This window comes from Tigriopus californicus, chromosome 7 (genome assembly GCF_007210705.1).
Source record: "Tigriopus californicus strain San Diego chromosome 7, Tcal_SD_v2.1, whole genome shotgun sequence".
NCBI classification, from domain to species: domain Eukaryota; kingdom Metazoa; phylum Arthropoda; class Copepoda; order Harpacticoida; family Harpacticidae; genus Tigriopus; species Tigriopus californicus.
The window spans coordinates 4,101,977-4,120,841 of record NC_081446.1 but is presented as its reverse complement, the minus strand read 5'-3'; the positions used below and the strand labels follow the sequence as shown (position 1 = coordinate 4,120,841).

The window sequence follows — 18,865 nt, the reverse complement described above, 5'->3', positions numbered from 1 at the left end:
GAGTACAACTTAAAGAGTGGAGGTGATTTGCCTTGTTCATGGGTTTCGTTCTTTTCCTCCAAAGACTTCTTCAAGCCTTCTACAAACGCGTTCTTGGAACCATCATTACTTTACCCGATAAATGGGCTCACTCTAAATGCTCCAATGGTATGGCTTTCTAATACATCATTGATGTATCTTCCTTCTTGTGGTGGTGTCTATTCGATCACTCTCAAGTTGGTCTTCTTTAATGACATTTTTGATGCTGAAGGCAAACAGAAAAGCGAAAAGCGTACAAAGTTATGCTGCCCTCCTCAAAAGATACAAAGCGTCGAGTAGGCGTCAGACATTCTCTGGTATACATGTAGGAACGTGTGGATGGCGGTGTGAGGGCACATCTCGGAATTGCCCAGCATCCTTCTTCGACTAGTCAACTTTGGACCGATCAAGCAGGGCCAGGTAGAAATGGGTACAGTACAAACACCTGTGATCCCTTGCAAGTACACATGGATGTCTTTGGCAGTGCTCGTCACGTGCGTTCTCGTTAAAAGGCGTCTTTGCTATAATGCTGGGCTACCCCCCAAATCTCCCCGAGACTTCTAAATAGAATACAACCAGGGCTGCTTGCTGCTTGCTTGGATTGTCGCATTGAATTGGCAGTCATTCCTCAATCACATTTGAGCTTAGGTAGGTGACAATGGAGGAAGAGAGAAAAACGACGAGAGTGCATGAATGAAATGGTAGTTTAATAACGCCGAAATGTTTTCGGCGAAATACTCGGGCTTAAAGAGAATCACCCATCCATATCAGCAGATCTGAGCCACGTGTTCAAATGCCCTTTTGGGCAGAGACGAACGATACAGACACTGAGGGAGAGACAAAAATCTACTCAGTCATTCTCAGAAAGATCATTCATTTTTCATTGCACGACCATCCAAGATTTAGGATGTGTCATCTGCCCACTCTTTGAACATTTCCAAGTGAAGCTAGTACCAACAAACCGGAACGAAGTGCAAGACGAACGGCAAGTCGAAGAGCAAGTCAAAAGGCCAGTTTAGTGAGTCCGTGGTTGGTATTGATGGTCCTGGATGGTAGCAGCGTACTCGTTTCCCAAGGCCCAACTGACATGGGACAGAAGGTCGAGGGAAAAATTGATGGATTTTCCAGCCCGCTGTGGACACTCGTCTATTTTTGACTATGTTTGCATGTCCGAGGCCCATAATTCAACCAAGCAGACAACACATGCACCCACCATCAAAGTAACCCATAAAGCCCCTTAAAAGAAGATTGAGGTTCACGGAGGTTGCTAGTCTGATCCACTGAGAAAGAAAGCCCACACCTGCTTGTTGGACTTGAATGACATTGAAAACCGTATTATTCATGTCATCCAAAAGCCCAAGCAAAAGCAGCTCAAAAAGCTGGGCGGGAAATTGGAACACAGTGTTCCATGTCGAGCAAAGACTAGGTTTGTGCAGTGCTTTTCCTCGATCCGATAGCATGTCAAGGGATATGGAATAGATGTTCTTGTCGGTAAGATAGATTACAAATTTGAGCTCCTTTTATTGGCGAATCTGGTAAGATAGCCCTTTTTCAAAGGGAAAAGAAGAAAGATGGAGAAAGAAACATGATCAGAGCCGCTTAACTCACATCACTTCGACCCAAAAGCAAGCTAGCTTTCGAGGGGGCAAACTTGATTCCCATCAAAGGCCGCAGGCCAAGGTCGTCGATCTTGGCATTTGACAAACCCGATAGAAAAACGAGAAGGGAGTCTCTAGTAATTGGAGATCCTACCCGATTGATCTCACTGATAGATAGCATAAGGGGGTTTCCTTGCATATGGACTATAATGTCGGAGGGGAGCCTCACTTTCTCCCAAGAGACTCATATGGTCTTTCAAACATGACTCGTTGCCTATTTGATTACGTTCTGACACTCCTTTCCAGCTCCCACTAAACGGTGAACTCGCCCAGAAAAGTCTTAAGAATTTGCAGCAAGCATCTAGGAAACTAGGAATGATATAATGACAGATTGCACTTACCGATGTCAAGCTCGTCCGGGTTCGTGCTAAAGATTCTCAGGCTTTCTCGTCCTGGAATGAAACAAGGGCGGGAATCTCACGTGATTAAGAGGCTCGTCATTGCATGTAAATCCGGTGACAAGGCCTTCATTACGACGTAAGAGTTCTGCTTCGATCAGTACTACGTAAACGCCATTTAGGATAGCGATAAATGCACTGGGGACAGGCGAAAATAATAACGGCCCAGGAAATGGTGCATTTCTCTAGTCGGCACGCCAGCCATTTTCTTGTGGCTTAGGTGTCTAAATCATGCTTTGAACAGCTAGCACATGGAACATTAAGGATTGGCGAGATTACTTCTTCTTCTTTGGCCACAAAATTAATTGCCCCAGCCTTGGCAATGAGGAATAGCTCGGGAAGATAGATTGCATTCGGATGCCATAAAATTTAATTAGATTTTTTTTCTCGTTCAACCACTCTTCTTCATAATCAAGCAGACAGTCTTCACTATTCCATTGATCTGATGATGTGAGTGGAAAATGCCCCCCATTTAGCAATTGCGTACCAATTGCAGCTGGAGCCGCAAGTTTAATAACTCACCTGGCAAAGGTGCCGCAGTTCTCATCAGAGGTAAGCCTAAATCCGAGGCCAATTTTGAGAGTTGCGTGGTTTTCGTGACCTTGCGGCTCTTCTCCATGCAAGGCTCCTCAACTCTGTTCACGAACCTTTTGAGCACATTAAAATCACAGTCTGGAACGAGGATTGAAACCTGACATGAAAAGGACTCGACCTAGAGAGGTGACAGGCGGCAGCCTTTTCGAACAATCACAAGAAGGAGGCTTCTCTCGATGGCCTTTTCTAAAGCTTGACGGTCAATTTGTCGCAGTTACAAGGGTGCACTACTTGTAGTATACCAATGGAAGTCGTACTCACTTTGACAAGCGTATCCTTGGGGACCAATGCCCCAAATCGTTCCTTTGGAGAAATTGCACAAAGTAGGGTGTGTGAATTGCTTGAGCTCGAAATTATGGCCCATCAACGGGATTTTCTTGACGTTTTTGCCAAACAATTTAGATTTCTTGTCCGACAGAAACATCGGGCATCGATCCAAGAAACTCGCATTCCGAGAGCTTTTGGCGTTGAATATTTTGGACATGATCGTGGCCAAACATGACGCGATCGCCAAAGTGCGATTCGTGCAGTTCTCCAGATCATGGCTGAAACAAAGTGCAACAATGGAACATGTAAAAAAAAGCAATGCTGAACCTGGAAAAGCCGGAAAGATCGACGCGGGGGTTTGTTTGCAATGCACGGCTACTATGATTAGAAAAAAAGGTAAAACTTGTTATGCATCCCATTACAAAAGTTGCACGAGGGATCATCAATTATATTTTTGTTTCCAAGGAGGGGGTTTGTTTTTGTTTTAAGAAAAACACTCGAGGCCAAGCGAGGCCAAACATCAACGGGAGGAGCGTTCATCATCTCTCATTGTTGTTGGTTGGAGCGATAAGAAAAAAGGCCGAATTTTCCTGTCCCTGTCTCAATTCTTTTTTTTTTTTACCTCGACCTTGTAAAAGCCAAAATACTAGAGCACTCGTTGTGTGGAGAGAAGGAAAAGAAAAAGGGGAAGCCGGGAAGGTATTTGGAAACACCAAAATCCAAGGTCATCCCTCCCCTCCCCCCCGGCCCTCAAAAACCTTTTCTGAAGCTCAAGAGGAATGAAGTAAACACAAGAAGACATCTTTCATAATCGAAATAATCCATTCCATCAGATCCAGATTATTGGCCGGGGTATCAGATTACTTGGTTCCAAGACCCTTAGGCTTGCTAGAATAATGGCCCAACTTAACATTTCTGATATGGCCGCCAACTTTGAACATACTGTACCTCAGAGTGTCAATCACAGGAATGAGGTGATCGTTGATCACTTGAATTTCCTTGGCCACATTATCAACACAGGTCTTCAAGTCGGACTCGGAAGGTCCGGAGAACCGACTAAGTCCCGCGGATCGCTCGGCTTTGAAATCATTCAATTGAAGACGAACGGCATTTTTGGCTACGAAGCGAGCTTTTACGAAAAGCTTCTTATGCTCTTCATCTTGATCGAAGCGCTCCTCAAGGGCCCTAAGAAAGTGAAACAAAAATGAATAGTCATCAAGATCGAGGGCACTTAAGACTTTGGGAAGCTTTTCGGGAAAATTATCCAACTTGTACTGAAGAGAAAATCCCCTCTACTGTAATCCCAAGGGGTCGTCTAGGAACTCATTCCCTCTTTTGCACGCTTTCTCTCTCTCTCTCTCACTTCTGGCTTGTCTGATCTCGGGGAAATGATTTGTTATCAGATGACATTCCGCCAAAATTTATCACACGACGTGCCCCCTGTACTTGGAGAAGCCCAAACATCGTCGGAAGGCCTTAAGGAACGAGTCACATTGGATAAAAATTCCGCCCAAATATCGGTTTCGGCAACTCGCTTCGGTCGAGCCGGGAACAGGAAAAATGTGCCTTCAAGAAAACTGTCCTCCTATGGATTGGATACTTACGAGTTGATTTCGTTCACGATTTGCGCCGTGATGTTGGGGACTCTTAGCGGCGCGTCCGGAAGAAGAAACGTGGAATGGATTTCATAAGCCCATTTCTGCATGTCTTTCAGATTCTTGTGATAATGAACCGGGTCGGTGAGTAGATAAAAGAACTGAAAGATGATGAAAAAATTAACACTGCTTTCCTCTCGAGAGGGAAAAATATGTTCTATTTAATCGTTATCGCAGCAAGTATGCAAAAGGATCTAAATTGGAATTGAACTGCAAGAAATGTTGCCCACTGAATGCTTCGAACCTCGAGGGGATTGTAAACTTGATTCCCATCATTTGAATGGCCCTTTTTATGTCATAGATTTTCCTCCTTTTTTAATGTCTCTCTTTTCATGCATGAAAAATGGTCCGGAGCCCCATATTTGTCAAGTATTCAATAGAAGAGCAAATGAAAAATAGGCATCATCCTTTCCCTGTCAACATGCACCATAAAGCCAGTTCTAAAGGTCGCAATGAGGTGTTTATTATATTTCCAATTTTGATTGAAGAGACTAGCTCATGGCATCTTCCTTTCAGCGAGCGGCACACCTTGGGGCCCTTGGGCGAAAAGCAAAATTGAATAATTTCGGACAAGTGATTCTCTTTGAGAAACCACATAAGAACACAATTTGGGGCGGGTTAGAACTCAAGACCATTCCAAATGCATATTCGTTGACTTACAATCATACATCTTTTACAGTACAAGAAGGACGAAGGCCATTTCATGACTTGTCCCGTTTAGAGCCATGCTAGAACCATTTTAGACTAGCATTCTGGATCCAGAGCCATTAAAAACGACAATAAAATTAATTCGTTCTAAGCATAATGTCTCCAAAACCAGAGTAGCCTATCGCGAGTTCCATTAGCCTAGAAAGGCCAAGGTTGAGAAACCGTGTTAGGCGAGCACGGACAAGCCCACTCTCGGCAATTGGCCTTTGGTCTGAGAAAATGGAACAATAATAGTTACAAGAGTTGGCAATACACTCCAAGTCGTGGGCATTTCCGGTTCCTAAATGGAGATGGCTCAACCAATTCATCATGAACCAAGCTCCAGAGGTGGAACCACGGTCCAAGACCAAACAAAATGAATCCTCCCAAGGACAAGGACTCCACAAGTTCAAGGACAAGAACGACACTCACCAAAGCTGCGGGATCACGTTCCGTTTCCATGACGAAGACGATAAACACGGCTAAATGAGCATTATGAGCAATTAGGTTCCAGACATGTTTCATGACATTTTGCGTGCTCTCGTCGCCGTGGTCATCATACTCGTCATCCTCTTCCATGTTCTTGAACTGATCAAAGTTTATATTTTCAGGATTGCCCATGTCACGACGCCTCGCAGGCGTTGTTGCATTGAAAGGTGGTGCCGAGCTCAGAGTGGAACGACCAACAAGGGGAACCTGCAAAAGAAGGTCAAACGTGTTGTTAACATCGAATCGGAACCACTGATAAGCCAATAGTATGTTTTCCTGAAGTCGTGGTTGTAATCAATCAACGACCCACAAGTCTCTCGGTTTGCTAAAAGGCTGCCTGGTGCAAAAAAACGCCAGTCAGCTCCTTGACCATCCGCTTTTTAGTCTGCTATACCATCAATTTTCTGTTTGAAAGATCTTGGACCTTATGGCAATTTCAGTGAAAACGGGACTTTTGCCCTCGTTCAAAGATATATATATCTTTGAAGTGCCTGTACGCATACAGAGTAAGTGTACAGTAAACCTAAATCTTTTGCGATCTCTTCTATCAAGATGGTTGACATATTAGCCTTGGCTAAGAAAGGTTTTCACATAGAAAGTATCACAAATGCTCTTACATTTCATTCAAAACTGCCAGCGATTGTCCGGTTTTGTTGCCGTCCTTTACTTGATGACCGTTTATATTGCTTCAAGTGTACGCTCTAACAAACCGAGTCACTTACACATCAAGCCTACTAATTGTTTTAGAACTGAACCATTACTTCATGCTCTGAAAACGATTTTACAGAACTTTATTACGTTAGTTTTGTTGGACGAGGAAGAAAAGATACTTAATTCGAAAAAAATCAAGGTTTTTAAACCAAACCAGCGATCTCAAGGTTTTTCTTAGGCAACAAGGCTAACCTTAATAGTGAGTGTTTGCTATGAGACAAACAAGTGTGGGATTCATAGAACGAAGTCATTCTAAGAACTGAAGCGAACCTTCATGTGAGGACAGCTTTGGACAAGAGTTCAAGACGCAAGGCCACCGGATTAGCGTCGAAGGGCATGAAATCGCACACTGCAATGAACGACACTATGTGCGTGGTCCACTTGGCCACAAACTCTACCTGAGGGGAATGTGTCCCTATTATTAACGTCAAGTACCCGGGAGCGACTCCAAAGAGCGTAATCACGGTTCCCAAAAGACCTCTCTCACATATGACCTACGAACGAAGGAGGAAGCAAGTGAGGGGCCTTCTCTTCCGGCCTTCGACCAGAATCAAGTCCATTTGGATGAAGGTGGGCCTATATCGTCTAGGACCCAAGTTAAGCTCGTTTAGTAGTCAGCTGGACCGAGGCCTAAGCAAATCTGGATTTATGGCCGAATTCGCCATTCCGTATTAGAAACTGCATGAAACGAAAGAACGCTACAAAACAGAATAGAAGAGCGATCGCTTCCGGAATCCATTTTATTGGGAAGGCAGGCCAATTTTCGGCTTTGGAATCTCTTTCGATCGATTCCTGTTTCCTGGAATACATACAGGAGCGACAAGGAATGCCCATTGAAACGTTGCTCGATGGTTGAGCGAGTTGACTTGAAGTTACAACAAACGCCTGACCATAAAAACTGCAGCATAATCGCTATACGTACTGCTGTTGATGTTGTTGCTGTTGTCGTCGTTATTGGAGCAACGCCATCATCCAACATTTTACTTTCCGAAGGCATGCTTTTCTTGGATATGGCGTTGATGTTGCTTTTCAATTTCGAGACACCCATGCGAGCGTATTTGAAGACAGTGGCAGATGCCATCTCTTCTGGTGTTTTAAAATCATCAAGCACTTCTTCAACACAGGAGACAGAAATGGTCAAGAATCCGTTTTTAGAGTCGAGGAAAATGAGTAATGCTTCAATAAATGTCATTGGTGTGCTCCAATGAATGGCAAGCCTCAAGTTCATCCCAAACTGGGGCTTCATGAATAAAGGGTAAGAACTGGGTCTGGTTACAGGAAGCACTAAAGATTCTCTGGGAGTCTTAAGGAGTCTTGACCATTTCTGGGAATTCTGTGATTTGGAGTCATCTGAGGCACGCCAGAAGTGGATTGAGAGCGTTGATGCCCGGGCAATGAACTGCCCTTGCTGGGCTTGCGGAGACTGGGAACTTCATGTGTACCCATTTGATCAGATTTCTTCTCGGAAGCTGATGGTGTTCTTCTCACTCCACTTGATCTTCGGGTGCCATTGCTTCGAGAGAGGCCTTTGCTGGGCTTTCTGGTGAGGTTTGTAGTTGAACTCGCACCCTCCAGGCTCATTCTTCGAACCCGTTCCTCAACAACGGATTGTTGACGCACAAATGAATGGATTTCGTTCCCGTGATCCATCTTGAGAATTTACACATTACACATTCACGAAAAGAAATTGAAAGCAATCGAGAAACACTCGCTGGCAAGTCCGAACATAGCTTGTTACCCGACTTATCTTTACCAGTCTAATTCGTGTTGTTATCACTGCCAGGCAATTGCTACGTATCCTTGAGCGTGTGTGCGCATGTGAGTGTGTGCATATTGCTGGGATTAGAACTCCGATTACTTATTCTATACACGAAGAAGAGCTCTCTGATAAAAAAAGAAACCGCTAAATCAGAAATGTCAGCAACAAATGTAAACAACCCACTCTCGAGCCCGTTCATAGGGAAATAGCGGTCAAAATTTTGGCAAAAGTTTTGGCAAAACTGGCAAAAGAAAACCATGCCAAATCACTTGATTAAGAGACGCATAGAACTTATCCAGATATCCCTTGCTATCGACACCATAAACATTTGCATTTATATTGCTTCTTCCTTCTCTTTGGTTATCAGAAGGAAGATGTGTCATGCCTGTCTTCAAATCAGAGTCCAGATTAGTTTGACGGCAATCTTTCCCCATACTCATGCCGGAGGCAAATGCCTTTGAATTGTTTGTACCTCATTCGCACAACAAACACCCAATCAAGACAAATAGTCTAAAACGACTCCATAACCAAACTCATTTAGACGCTGTGTGACTTTGACCCACGATATACGTATTATGTAGACACAAGCATCTCGCTCTATTGTCCAAGGGCATGAACACTTCTAAACAACGTACCTCGTTCGTTGGCGATCCAATGACCATTGGACTCTCAATCCGATCCCGATAAGGAGGTGGGGGCGTTCCCGGGGGCGTCTCATATCTGGGGCTGACGCGACCATCCCTTCTGCCGAAGCCAAACCATCCCCGAGAAGAGTCCAAATTCAAACTCGAGGACGCTCCATTGCTTTCGCTGAAGTCCATGAGACTGGTAGGACTTGACTTGGTCCGTTCGTGATGAGGTGTCTTTGGTGAGGCAGCAGAATGGGTGGGCGTATTGTTGGCTGATCCATGGTTCGTCCCGTTGTTTGCTGAGTTGAGACCCACCTGAAAAGTTAGATAAATCCCAGTGTTAGTTTAGTTTCGAGCCTCTCTGGACCGACTCTTTCCGGAAAAGAAGCGGCCAAAGGGAAACCAAACGACATTTGAAATGCCCACTTCAGCCTCTCTCAATGGGGTCCTCTTTCGCTGAGGTTTGATTTATGGCCATAACATAAGAGGTGGCCATAATTTTCGTTTTATTCCTCCCGACCAGTCGGAAGGTGGTTTTGACAACCAAAGAATACGGGCTACATTCATGTAGTAGAAAAGTCACTCTCTGCAGCAGCTGTTGTCGTCGACAATATCGAAAATATTGAGATTATGTCGCTCGCCATGTCATGGCTGATGGAAAAACTGGGATAGGTAAATATTCATGGAATCTCTAAAGAACAGGTATTCTGCTATTCACTTCTCTGAAGCCGGCAATTGAGAACCTGAGCCAAAGACAATTCATTCACTCGGCAACAAAGCAAGATCAAAATGGACGGCAAAATTTGAACGTCACCAAATTTCCGGGCCCATGTCCGGGCCAATGTGAAGCAGGTGAAAAGTCCATCATAGTCCACGGGTATGGAGTTAACCATCTGAGCTGGTTTCAAGTGCTTTTCGAAGTAAGTAAAAACTAATAACCAATCCATCCCCAAAGGAGTCTGGTCGACCAGTGTTTCGCCTCGATCCTCACCAAGTCGCTGATGTCATTCCCATGATTGATAGTCTGATTACAAGGGGAGGAGAGGCCAAATATAACTTGCCTTCCAATTCCCTACACAATGGGACCTTCACTCGAGTCGATTGGTCTGCGCCCTATACACAATAAGTCGAGTGAATGCAAAGCTTGCGAAGCGAGAATGGTAGAGGCCTGAATAGCAATGTTCCAAAGGGGAATAATAATTGTGGTCCACAGTCTACTTTGGGGACGGTTATCCTGGCAGAAATATGCAATCGATTTGCAAACAACGTCATATCTAGATCACTGCCTGCCCTCAGGCAGTGGAGGGCCAAGGAGTCGCGTTTTCGAGAAAATGGTAGTCTTGGTTCCATGTTTTAGACCCATTCACAGGATACGTGCGGCAAACAAATCGCAGTTTGTTGGCCGAAAGGGGCTGGAGATTGAGTGTCTTCAATTTGAGGGGAAACAGCCAAAAACCACATCAGGATGCCTAGATCTCTCATAGGACTTGTTCTCCAACATAAATCTCCCTTAGTTGGCCAAGTCTACAAAGATGCTGGAGATTATTACAGTGAGGGAGTCCAACACAAGCCAAATATAGATCGCTGGCCGCATACACACTCGAGTCATTGTTTTGTCTCATTTGATCCATCCAAGGAACATAGCACATTGCCACGGACACGCAGTACACACATTCCAGGGTGACAGAGGCTATTTTGGGCTAGGCTTTAGACTTAATAAACTGCCTTAGAGTCAAATTCGGCCTCAAGTGTGTGTGGACCTTATCCTCGTATTGTCTTGGATGGAACAGAACACATATGACAGTGAGGAAGTGCTCAAAGAGTTTAACCTTGGGTTCTTTCACCTGTCATCAAAGGAAAGAAAACAATGTGGCAAAAGAACTTTTTATTTGAAGAATTGGGTTGATATCGAAAATCGATCACCAGGCGTCAAACCGAGGGTATCAATTGGAAAAAAAGAAAAAGTCATTCAAATTATAGGTTTTTCGAGGTCCGAACTCTTCCTTCGGTCCAGATTTTTCTTCTAGCCTTGCCTCTTATGGACAGAATATACGCTCAGCGCATGCCTAACCAGACTGAGGGAAACAGAGAAAGCACTTTTCAAAAGCTCGTAAATAGTGAGTAATTTCAGAGTTGTCTAGTTTGAATTACATTTTCCGGAGCATCAACCTCCAGGGACGAAAAATGATTTGGGAAGCTCCATTGTTCCCTTGAATCCTCTAAGGCCCAAATATCGATTCGATCCGTGATGAATGGAATCTTCCCTTTGAACCGATGGTTGAGGAAAAGGAAAATTTTCTCCGGGCTGTCCAACCGCAATTTTGTCAAACCAAGGTAACCACAACTCAAAATGCGACATAATATTTATGATGATGCATGCAAAGCCGGATATCTTGGGAAAATAACGAGATAAAAAGGCGTCCCATCGTGTTCATGTGCGGTTTGCCTTCCCTGAGATTCGTGCTTTGAAGATTGCGATAATCTAGGATATTTGTCACGTCCAAGCTTCCAGCGTTCGTCAACATCTGAAGCGATACTTTGCTGTAACAAGCCCCAAGCGTTTCTTAACCTTAATGCCCCAAAACGTTGCCAGACAGCTTCCGCTCACTCACTTTCTCAACAAGAATAAACTAGCAAAGTGGCAGAAGACCACCACTTGAAGCTATTCAGTGCTCGCAACCCCACGTCGTTTTAAGGGATTCAAAGCGCACATTTAGTCTAATAGCAGAAACATCCCATCCACTCTGTGTGTACGCCGTGTATCCAGGATCTCCCTTTGTGGCTTCACAAGTCCGACGTACGGGGACAAGGCCACTCATTGAGGGAGTGAAACGCGAAGTACAGCGAGCCTCCTCGACGTGAATTCAAAGTCACGGGAAAGGCCAAGGCAAAAGGCCGTTCGGGCGTTCGTCTAGCTGCAAGTCAGAAGAGGCTTCTTATTTGCTCTCAGTTCCGATACACGTGCACTTGAGGCTCACCCTCAACCAAAAAAAGGCTAAGACGAAGCCCAATGTGGGTTGAAACAATGGTTTTGGGAGTGGGAGGCTCGTTGAGGAAATCGGTGAAGCTCTCCCTGCAGTAAAGCCGTTGCTCCATCATCATCATCATCATCAGCTCAACCATTCCTCGGCATGCAGAGATGACAAGTGAAGAACATTATGAGAGTGTAAAAAGTTGGGACACTTTGGGAGTTTTTTCTATAAAGATATCGGTTGTAGAATCGTATGTTAGGAAGGCTTTCTTAACTGGAGTCGCATTAGTCTTCAAGTAGTAGTCCAAGAAGCAACACGTAGCCAAAAAATCAAACGACTTGGATTTGGATCAATGGGCTTTGTCAAATTTATGTCTCCGTAAGCCACTCTTAATGCCAACAAATGGACTTAATCAAAGTCCTAGTTTCTGAAATAACAGTTCATTTTACTCAATTCCACCAAACTACGGGAAGGAGGCTTTGGCATTGGCCCCCAATGTGGTGCATACAGAGTCGGGTAAGGCCTTGGTGACGGAGACGATGAAGGTGGCGGTGGTGGTCGTAGCGGTGCTGCTCGCACGAGTAATGCTACAGACTTCTCTGCGATGAGAGTAAAGGAAGCGACGAACCAGTCTTCGGCGGGCCGTAATGAGAAGGCTCGGAACTGTCTATCGAGGGAGCCTGAGAAGGCCGCCGACTCGAGGCTCAGAGAGTTGATGGTTGGCTGGCCTTGATAGAGAAGGTCTGCTGCTTTTGGCGTCGTGGTTAGCTCACTGCTCGAGCTCAATGCGAATGCAAGAATGGTTCGGAAATCAAGCGTTGTTGTCCTCGTGATAGTAGTTGAACCTTGGCCTTTGCCTTGAGCGCCCAGTGGTTCTGTTCACAGTGTCGCACAGTCTGAAGAGTAACGGAAAATAGTTCACCTTCGTTCGGACTAAGGCAGGGACCAAGTCAACATCCTAGATCGAGAAAACCCTCAACTCAAAGATTCGTGAAAAAGGGATTTCAACTAAACTGAACTGGGTCAAAGTGTCAGGAACAGCTTTCGAGAGGCCGCAAGCAGCAAGGCCAAAAGTTGGGACCGACGTGTCTACATGAATTGATTTGAAAAAGAAGAGGAAAATAGTGAAGCATCATTAACGTCCAGACAAACTGGAACCTTGGTGTCATCTGGAGCTCCTTCATGTTCAAGATAAGCCTCAGCAAACCATCTTTTGTCGTCACCTCATTGAGATTAAAACTACCTGAGATTGGGGAGACCACAGTGCGTGATCTATCGGCATGAATAGCGTGTACCATCGGTTTCCATACGCTTCAACCACCTTGATCTCTATTCTTCGCTTGATCTGCAGTGAGGTCATTTTCCAACCACTGTTTCAAAGGCTCTCGAATTCCTTCAAGTTCTGCCTCTCGACGCTCCTTGGTCCATCCAGTAAGGCCATTCCAGGAGAGAAAGGAACGTAAACCGCCCACATTCACATTCGTACCCAGTTGTTCTAGCTTTATTCGTTGGCTGGTTGGTTGATTGCTTGCTTGGCTTAAACAACCTGCTGCTCTTCTCTGAAAGCTTCAAGAACACGTTCCACCTCGCCTTTGTCAGCTGGATTTTGTTGAAACGTTGGTGTTTGCCTTTGGTCTGGTTGTGATCCCTTTTCCTCAAAGAAGCACCTATTTTCTCGGGATCACGGAGCAAGCAGGAGATGAAGAACAACAAACTACCGGAATGGCAAGTTCGCAAGACTAACGTGGGAATCATCAATTGGAGCAGAAGAGCAATTGTTATGGCTAAAGGCCATCCCTTTGAGTCAAAGTCTCCTCGCCTTGTCTCGGGGGAAAACTGCTACTCTTAAGCTGTTCCATCCGTTTCTTCCTCTTCGATTCAATGAGTGAGGCAAAAGTGCTGATAAAGTGAATAGAAAATAGGATCGGCGTTCCTTTGATTGAAAATTACAGACCGAAAAATATTGTAACCGCTAATCAGTCTTCCTCTCGTTGGAGGGGTTTGTTCTCGCCTCTGTTCAAGTTGCCTCAGAAGAAAATCCTCTCCATTTCTCTGATTTGCATGTTTTCTTCCCATAACAAGCATAAATGTAAGAGTAATCCAGATGACTCAGAACAACAGCGCAAGCATCTTTTACGTCGTCTGCCATTGCTGCCAGAAACCTTCAAACGACAGCGCGAGAGAAATAATAACATCGTCCTGATCAACCGTCAACACCCCGTTCGTGACCGACACACCCTCAATCTGGCGTCTGGGGTGAGAGGAACCCCTCCTCCTGAGGGTTCCATGTTCTCTCGGGGAGGGATGGGGAGGAAGTCGGCTCGGAATATGCTTAAGTCAACTTTTGGTCTGGCTTCAGTGAACCATCAGTATTCCGAGAAGGAGCGGCAGGTCCTGAACTCCTACCAAAGCCTCGAGTACCTTCCACCCCATTCCAAGGTCTATCGGAACTGGCTGCAGCAACAACCCGCCCGATTGGATTGGGACCGGTGGCTTATGATGGGCTTGATTGGTTTCTCGGTGGGCATTTTGGGCTTCCTTCTCCATCAGATAATTGATCTCATTTCGGAAGCGAAATGGGAGACTACAAGAGAATTCATTCAGAAAGGTGATTTCAGTTCAGCTTGGCTGTGGACATTTTCCTATTCGCTCGTGTTTCTAGTGGTTAGCACGCTCCTCGTTGTTTATCAGCCAGCTGCCGCCGGCTCGGGTATCCCGGAGATCATCGGGTTTCTCAATGGCACCCGAATCAAGGACATCTTCAAGGTGCAGACTCTCATAGTGAAATTCCTCTCGTGTGCTTTTGCGGTGGGCTGTGGCATGCCAGTGGGCTATGAAGGACCCATGATCCATTTGGGGAGCCTTGTGGCCGCTGGGATGAGTCAGTTCAAGTCCGCCACGTTCGAATGCAGCCTGCCCTGCTTTGCACGCTTTCGCAACTCCGAAGATCGAAGAAACTTTATCTCTGCCGGTGCTGCCGCCGGAATTGCATCCGCTTTTGGTGCTCCTGTAGGGGGCCTTCTCTTTGCCATGGAGGAGGTGTCCTCGTTTTGGAAGAACAAACTCTCGTGGCAAGTCTTCTTCTGTTGCATGACAGCCACGTTCACCACTGATCTCCTTAACTCTTCCTTTCACGGCTTCAAATACCGAAATGATTTTGGCCTGTTCCGCACCAAGTTTACATCCCGGGACTTGGTGGCCGTTAATGTGATTGCGGTTCTTCCATCGATTGTGATGGGCATTGCTGGCGGCATAATGGGCTCTCTGTTTACCAAAACTAATCTTGCCATCGCCAACTGGAGAAGATCCTTTATGGAAAAGGTGAAAGGTGGGACGAAAGCCAACCTAGTGCGAGTGCTCGAACCCATCCTTATTCTTGCCATTATGACCACCATTCATGTGTATCTTCCAAGTTACTTGGGTTGCAGCAAAGTGGATTGCATCTATAATCCTAAGCCCAATCATTCCGTCTACACGGATGGCCCCAATGAGTGCTTCCCAACGCAAGCCAATGACTCTCGCATCGAAATAGATTTGGTGGAGTACACTTGCAAATTCACTGACACGCCCACGGGCAATAACACGTTTCATCGACAAGGCAGCTACAGTGAATCTGCCACCCTGTTCTTTGGAACTGGAGAGCAGGCCGTGTATCATTTGTTTTCCAAACACACCCATAACCAATTTAGCTACGCAGCCATGAGCTCGATGCTAGTGATCTATTTTGTCATGGCTTGTTGGTCGGCTGGCACACACATGTCGAGTGGACTCGTGGTGCCCATGTTACTCATCGGAGGACTCTACGGACGCATGATCGGGTGTTTGTTCGTGGATGCCTTTGGCATTCAAACTCATAAATATTGGGCCTGGATGGATCCTGGGGCGTTTGCACTCTTGGGCTCTGTCTCGTTTTTTGGCGGCGTGACAAGACTGACTATGTCGTTGACGGTTATTATGGTCGAGATTACCAACGACATCCACCAACTCCTGCTCATAATGATAACCATCATGGTAGCTAAGTGGACGGGAGACTTCCTTTCTCATCCTCTCTATCACGCTCTCTTGGAGTTTAAATGCATCCCTTTCCTTGGCCACGAACCCATGCTCATCAAGAATGACGGGAGTGTTCTTAACCTTGATCTCTTCACCGCTCAAGACTCGATGACGAAGCCCGTCAAGACCGTCAATATGTTTGCGTCGGTTCATAGTATTTGCAAGGTGCTCCTCGGTTGCACCCATTGTGGCTTTCCTGTGGTAAAATCCTTGGGTGAGAGGCTCGAGAATACATTTTGCGGTGAGATTACGAGACTCGAGCTCCGTAACCTCATGACACGCCCCGAGCTCTTCATACGAAAAACCGACTTCAACACCACGGTGCGAATGCCACACGTTTCCGACATTATGCACCCCCACTTCCGGGTGAGCAAGAAGTCCCCACACCTTGCCACTGATGAATTGCTCCAACAATACATCAACGAGGAGACTTACAGTGATTACTTCGTGAACCTCTCGCCGTATATAAATGATTCTGGAGTGTCGGTTCCTCTGCACTTCTCCCTCCATAGGGCCTATATTCTCTTTAGGACGTTGGGTCTCAGGCATATGACAGTGGTGTCACACACAAATCAAGTGGAAGGCATCTTGACTCGCAAAGACCTCATGGGATTTGCCATCGAAGAAAGGCTCGAGAGACTCTTGCGTCATCCTCATCGAAAGCTCAGTCGCTCCGTGGTCTTAGCCCTCCGGAAGAACTATGGGCAGAAATTGAAACAGAAGCCCACCTTCCCTGGGATGAGTGGCATTGGTGGGACGACTGGGACGGGTGGTCCTGGTGGCCTTGGTGGTCTTAGCGGTCCTAGCGGTCCTAACGGCTCAGGCGCTGGATTTGGCGCGGGAAGCGAGAATGAGAATGGGAACACCACTTCCAATGGAAATGGGGGATTCAATGCCACGCCCACTCCTGGGGATGGTAACAACACAACATCGGGGGACAGCCTCCATGACGCCGAAAAAGGCGAGGTCAACAGTATGGCGTCGGACACAGCCAAGCTCAATAACTACAGCTCAAGAAGGAAACGGTCATCACAAGGAAGCAGCTTAGGAGAAAACTACATGAATCCTAGGAACCACGTCTAAGCTGTTACCTGCCTCCTGGCTCAGAGGCATTCACGGTCTGTCACGAGGCATTTTATCACTCTTCAGAGCCATGAATGGGGCCTTCTCCGTCTTTTCCCACGGATTTAGGAGCAAACGAACTCTAGCTCAAAAAAAGTTATGGACTCTATTTACAAGACTCTCCTTTTCAGCCGATTGAACGGACGGTTTTGCTCTTTGGCATTGAAGTTTTGCATGAGACTTCGAACTTGGTTCGCTCTTCTTTCTATCTTCATAATCATTGGGGTTCTCTTGTCCAGGATCAAAGAAATCAAGACTAGACATCGCAAGACAAACCAACATTGGAAAGGAGTGCAAGTTTGACAACGCGGAGAAAACGTCAAAGATCCTTTCGTGCGTCACTCCATGATACCATTACCTTCTCTTAACGGTGACGATGACTCAATCGGTGGAGGAGGAGGAGGAGGAGGATCTATTAATCCATGAATGAGTTTTTGTACTTTTACCTTTAGACAGTTGTGTCGGTCCTCTTGTTCTTCCTATTTTCTTGCTACACCACTATTCCTACTGCTACAACAACTACTAATACAACTACTATTATTATTTTTCTTACGATCTGAGCATTCCAACTACCATAACCTTTGAGTGGAACTGCATCGATTGGATCTTTTCTCTGTCCCAGTTTTGTGAACGCAATTTGGTGCTAGAAATGTTGATTTCTGAAGGTCAGGATTGAGATCATTCACGCGAGTTGAGAACTGATATGAACTCCACCAAAGACAATAACTCTCTTGTCCCTCGTTCTCTTAGACTACCTTGTAGTGATAAACACGAAGAACATATATAAATTGACAGAAAAGGAACTTTCTTCTTATCTACAAGAAAAAAAGACATGATGCTCCCTTCCTTCCATCCATCCATCGAACACAAGAAGAAATCCAGGTTGACTACGTACGAATAAATCATCTTAATATTAATAATTATGTTCCATATTCAATTATTTTACTCCCGATAGAAAAAGTGCCATCTAATACGAAAGAAAACATCTATACTATATATGCTTATTCAAATGAAGATATTACATATATTCAATCTTAAGAAAACGTTCCTTGTATCATTCGGAAAGAACCATGGCCCAATCAAATCACACATATTACGCAATGATATACAATAATAATAAAGACTAGGTCAATCGCTTCGGTCGACTATCTCAATCATTTCAGAGGGTTCGAAGGAATCGTGACAAATCTCTTTCAAAAGTCCCCAAATCCTCATGGTTCCTAACCCAAAAGGAACCTTCTTGGGAACAATTGGACCAAAGCCAACCTGATCGAACGTAAATGGGACTTCAAGTACATACACAGTTGAATCTAAATACTGCCCACCCATCCCAAAAATGTTTTTAATCTGTGTCCTTACGATCTTGAATGACTAAGTTGCCAATGAAAGGAAACGATTCATGTTTTTTCTCAATTACTGATATCGAGCAACAGCATCACGTTTAAAGTACACACTTAAGATATAAATAACCTAATATATCAGTTGAACGCATTATTCTAAAGTTAAATCTAAAATGATGAACTGCAATTTCTTCGCACTGAATCACTGAAGTTAATAATTTAAAGTGAGAATTATTTGTTGAGCTAAGCCACACCGTTTATCAAGACTTTTTGGTCATATACATCAAAACTGGTGTTATTTTATTGGTAAATCTAGCGATCCGCTTTCGGAAAGGGCTTGAAAAGTCTCTATGGTGATCATATTTAGGGATTTTCCAATATTTAGGAAAAAGTTGCATTTTTCCTGAAAATTTCGGAGCTATCGCGAACTTTTATGAGTGTTGCAAAATTTCAAAAACCGGATTTCTTTTTTTACGGTTTGCTCTTTTGCTAACATTATACAATAATCCTAGT

General features: G+C 45.0%; 2 protein-coding genes across 10 annotated transcripts in view; one reads left to right on the top strand and one right to left on the bottom strand.

Moving 5' to 3' along the window:
* Positions 1-18,865, bottom strand: part of LOC131884098 (uncharacterized) — a 123,192-nt gene that overhangs the window by 78,331 nt on the left and 25,996 nt on the right. For 7 of the 9 annotated variants that reach the window (XM_059231746.1, XM_059231748.1, XM_059231743.1 and 4 more), the window contains 7 exons: positions 8,872-9,180; positions 5,710-5,973; positions 4,540-4,691; positions 3,884-4,120; positions 2,930-3,213; positions 2,597-2,746; positions 2,018-2,068 (listed from right to left, as the gene is read on the bottom strand). In XM_059231746.1, the coding sequence (XP_059087729.1) occupies positions 2,018-2,068; positions 2,597-2,746; positions 2,930-3,213; positions 3,884-4,120; positions 4,540-4,691; positions 5,710-5,973; positions 8,872-9,180 (1,447 nt within the window). Of the gene's footprint in view, positions 1-2,017; positions 2,069-2,596; positions 2,747-2,929; positions 3,214-3,883; positions 4,121-4,539; positions 4,692-5,709; positions 5,974-7,399; positions 7,591-7,796; positions 8,161-8,871; positions 9,181-18,865 lie in introns of those variants that run through there. The other 2 variants (XM_059231752.1, XM_059231753.1) reach the window with 2 other exon arrangements.
* Positions 12,733-18,148, top strand: LOC131884100 (H(+)/Cl(-) exchange transporter 6-like). Its single transcript, XM_059231757.1, has one exon. It carries the CDS (start codon positions 13,899-13,901, stop codon positions 16,971-16,973), a length of 3,075 nt encoding a protein of 1,024 aa, XP_059087740.1. The 5' UTR covers positions 12,733-13,898; the 3' UTR covers positions 16,974-18,148.

Bases quoted from the DNA above. Each gene is read 5' to 3' on its own strand.
- LOC131884100 (XM_059231757.1), top strand. From the start codon at position 13,899: ATGTTTTCTTCCCATAACAAGCATAAATGTAAGAGTAATCCAGATGAC.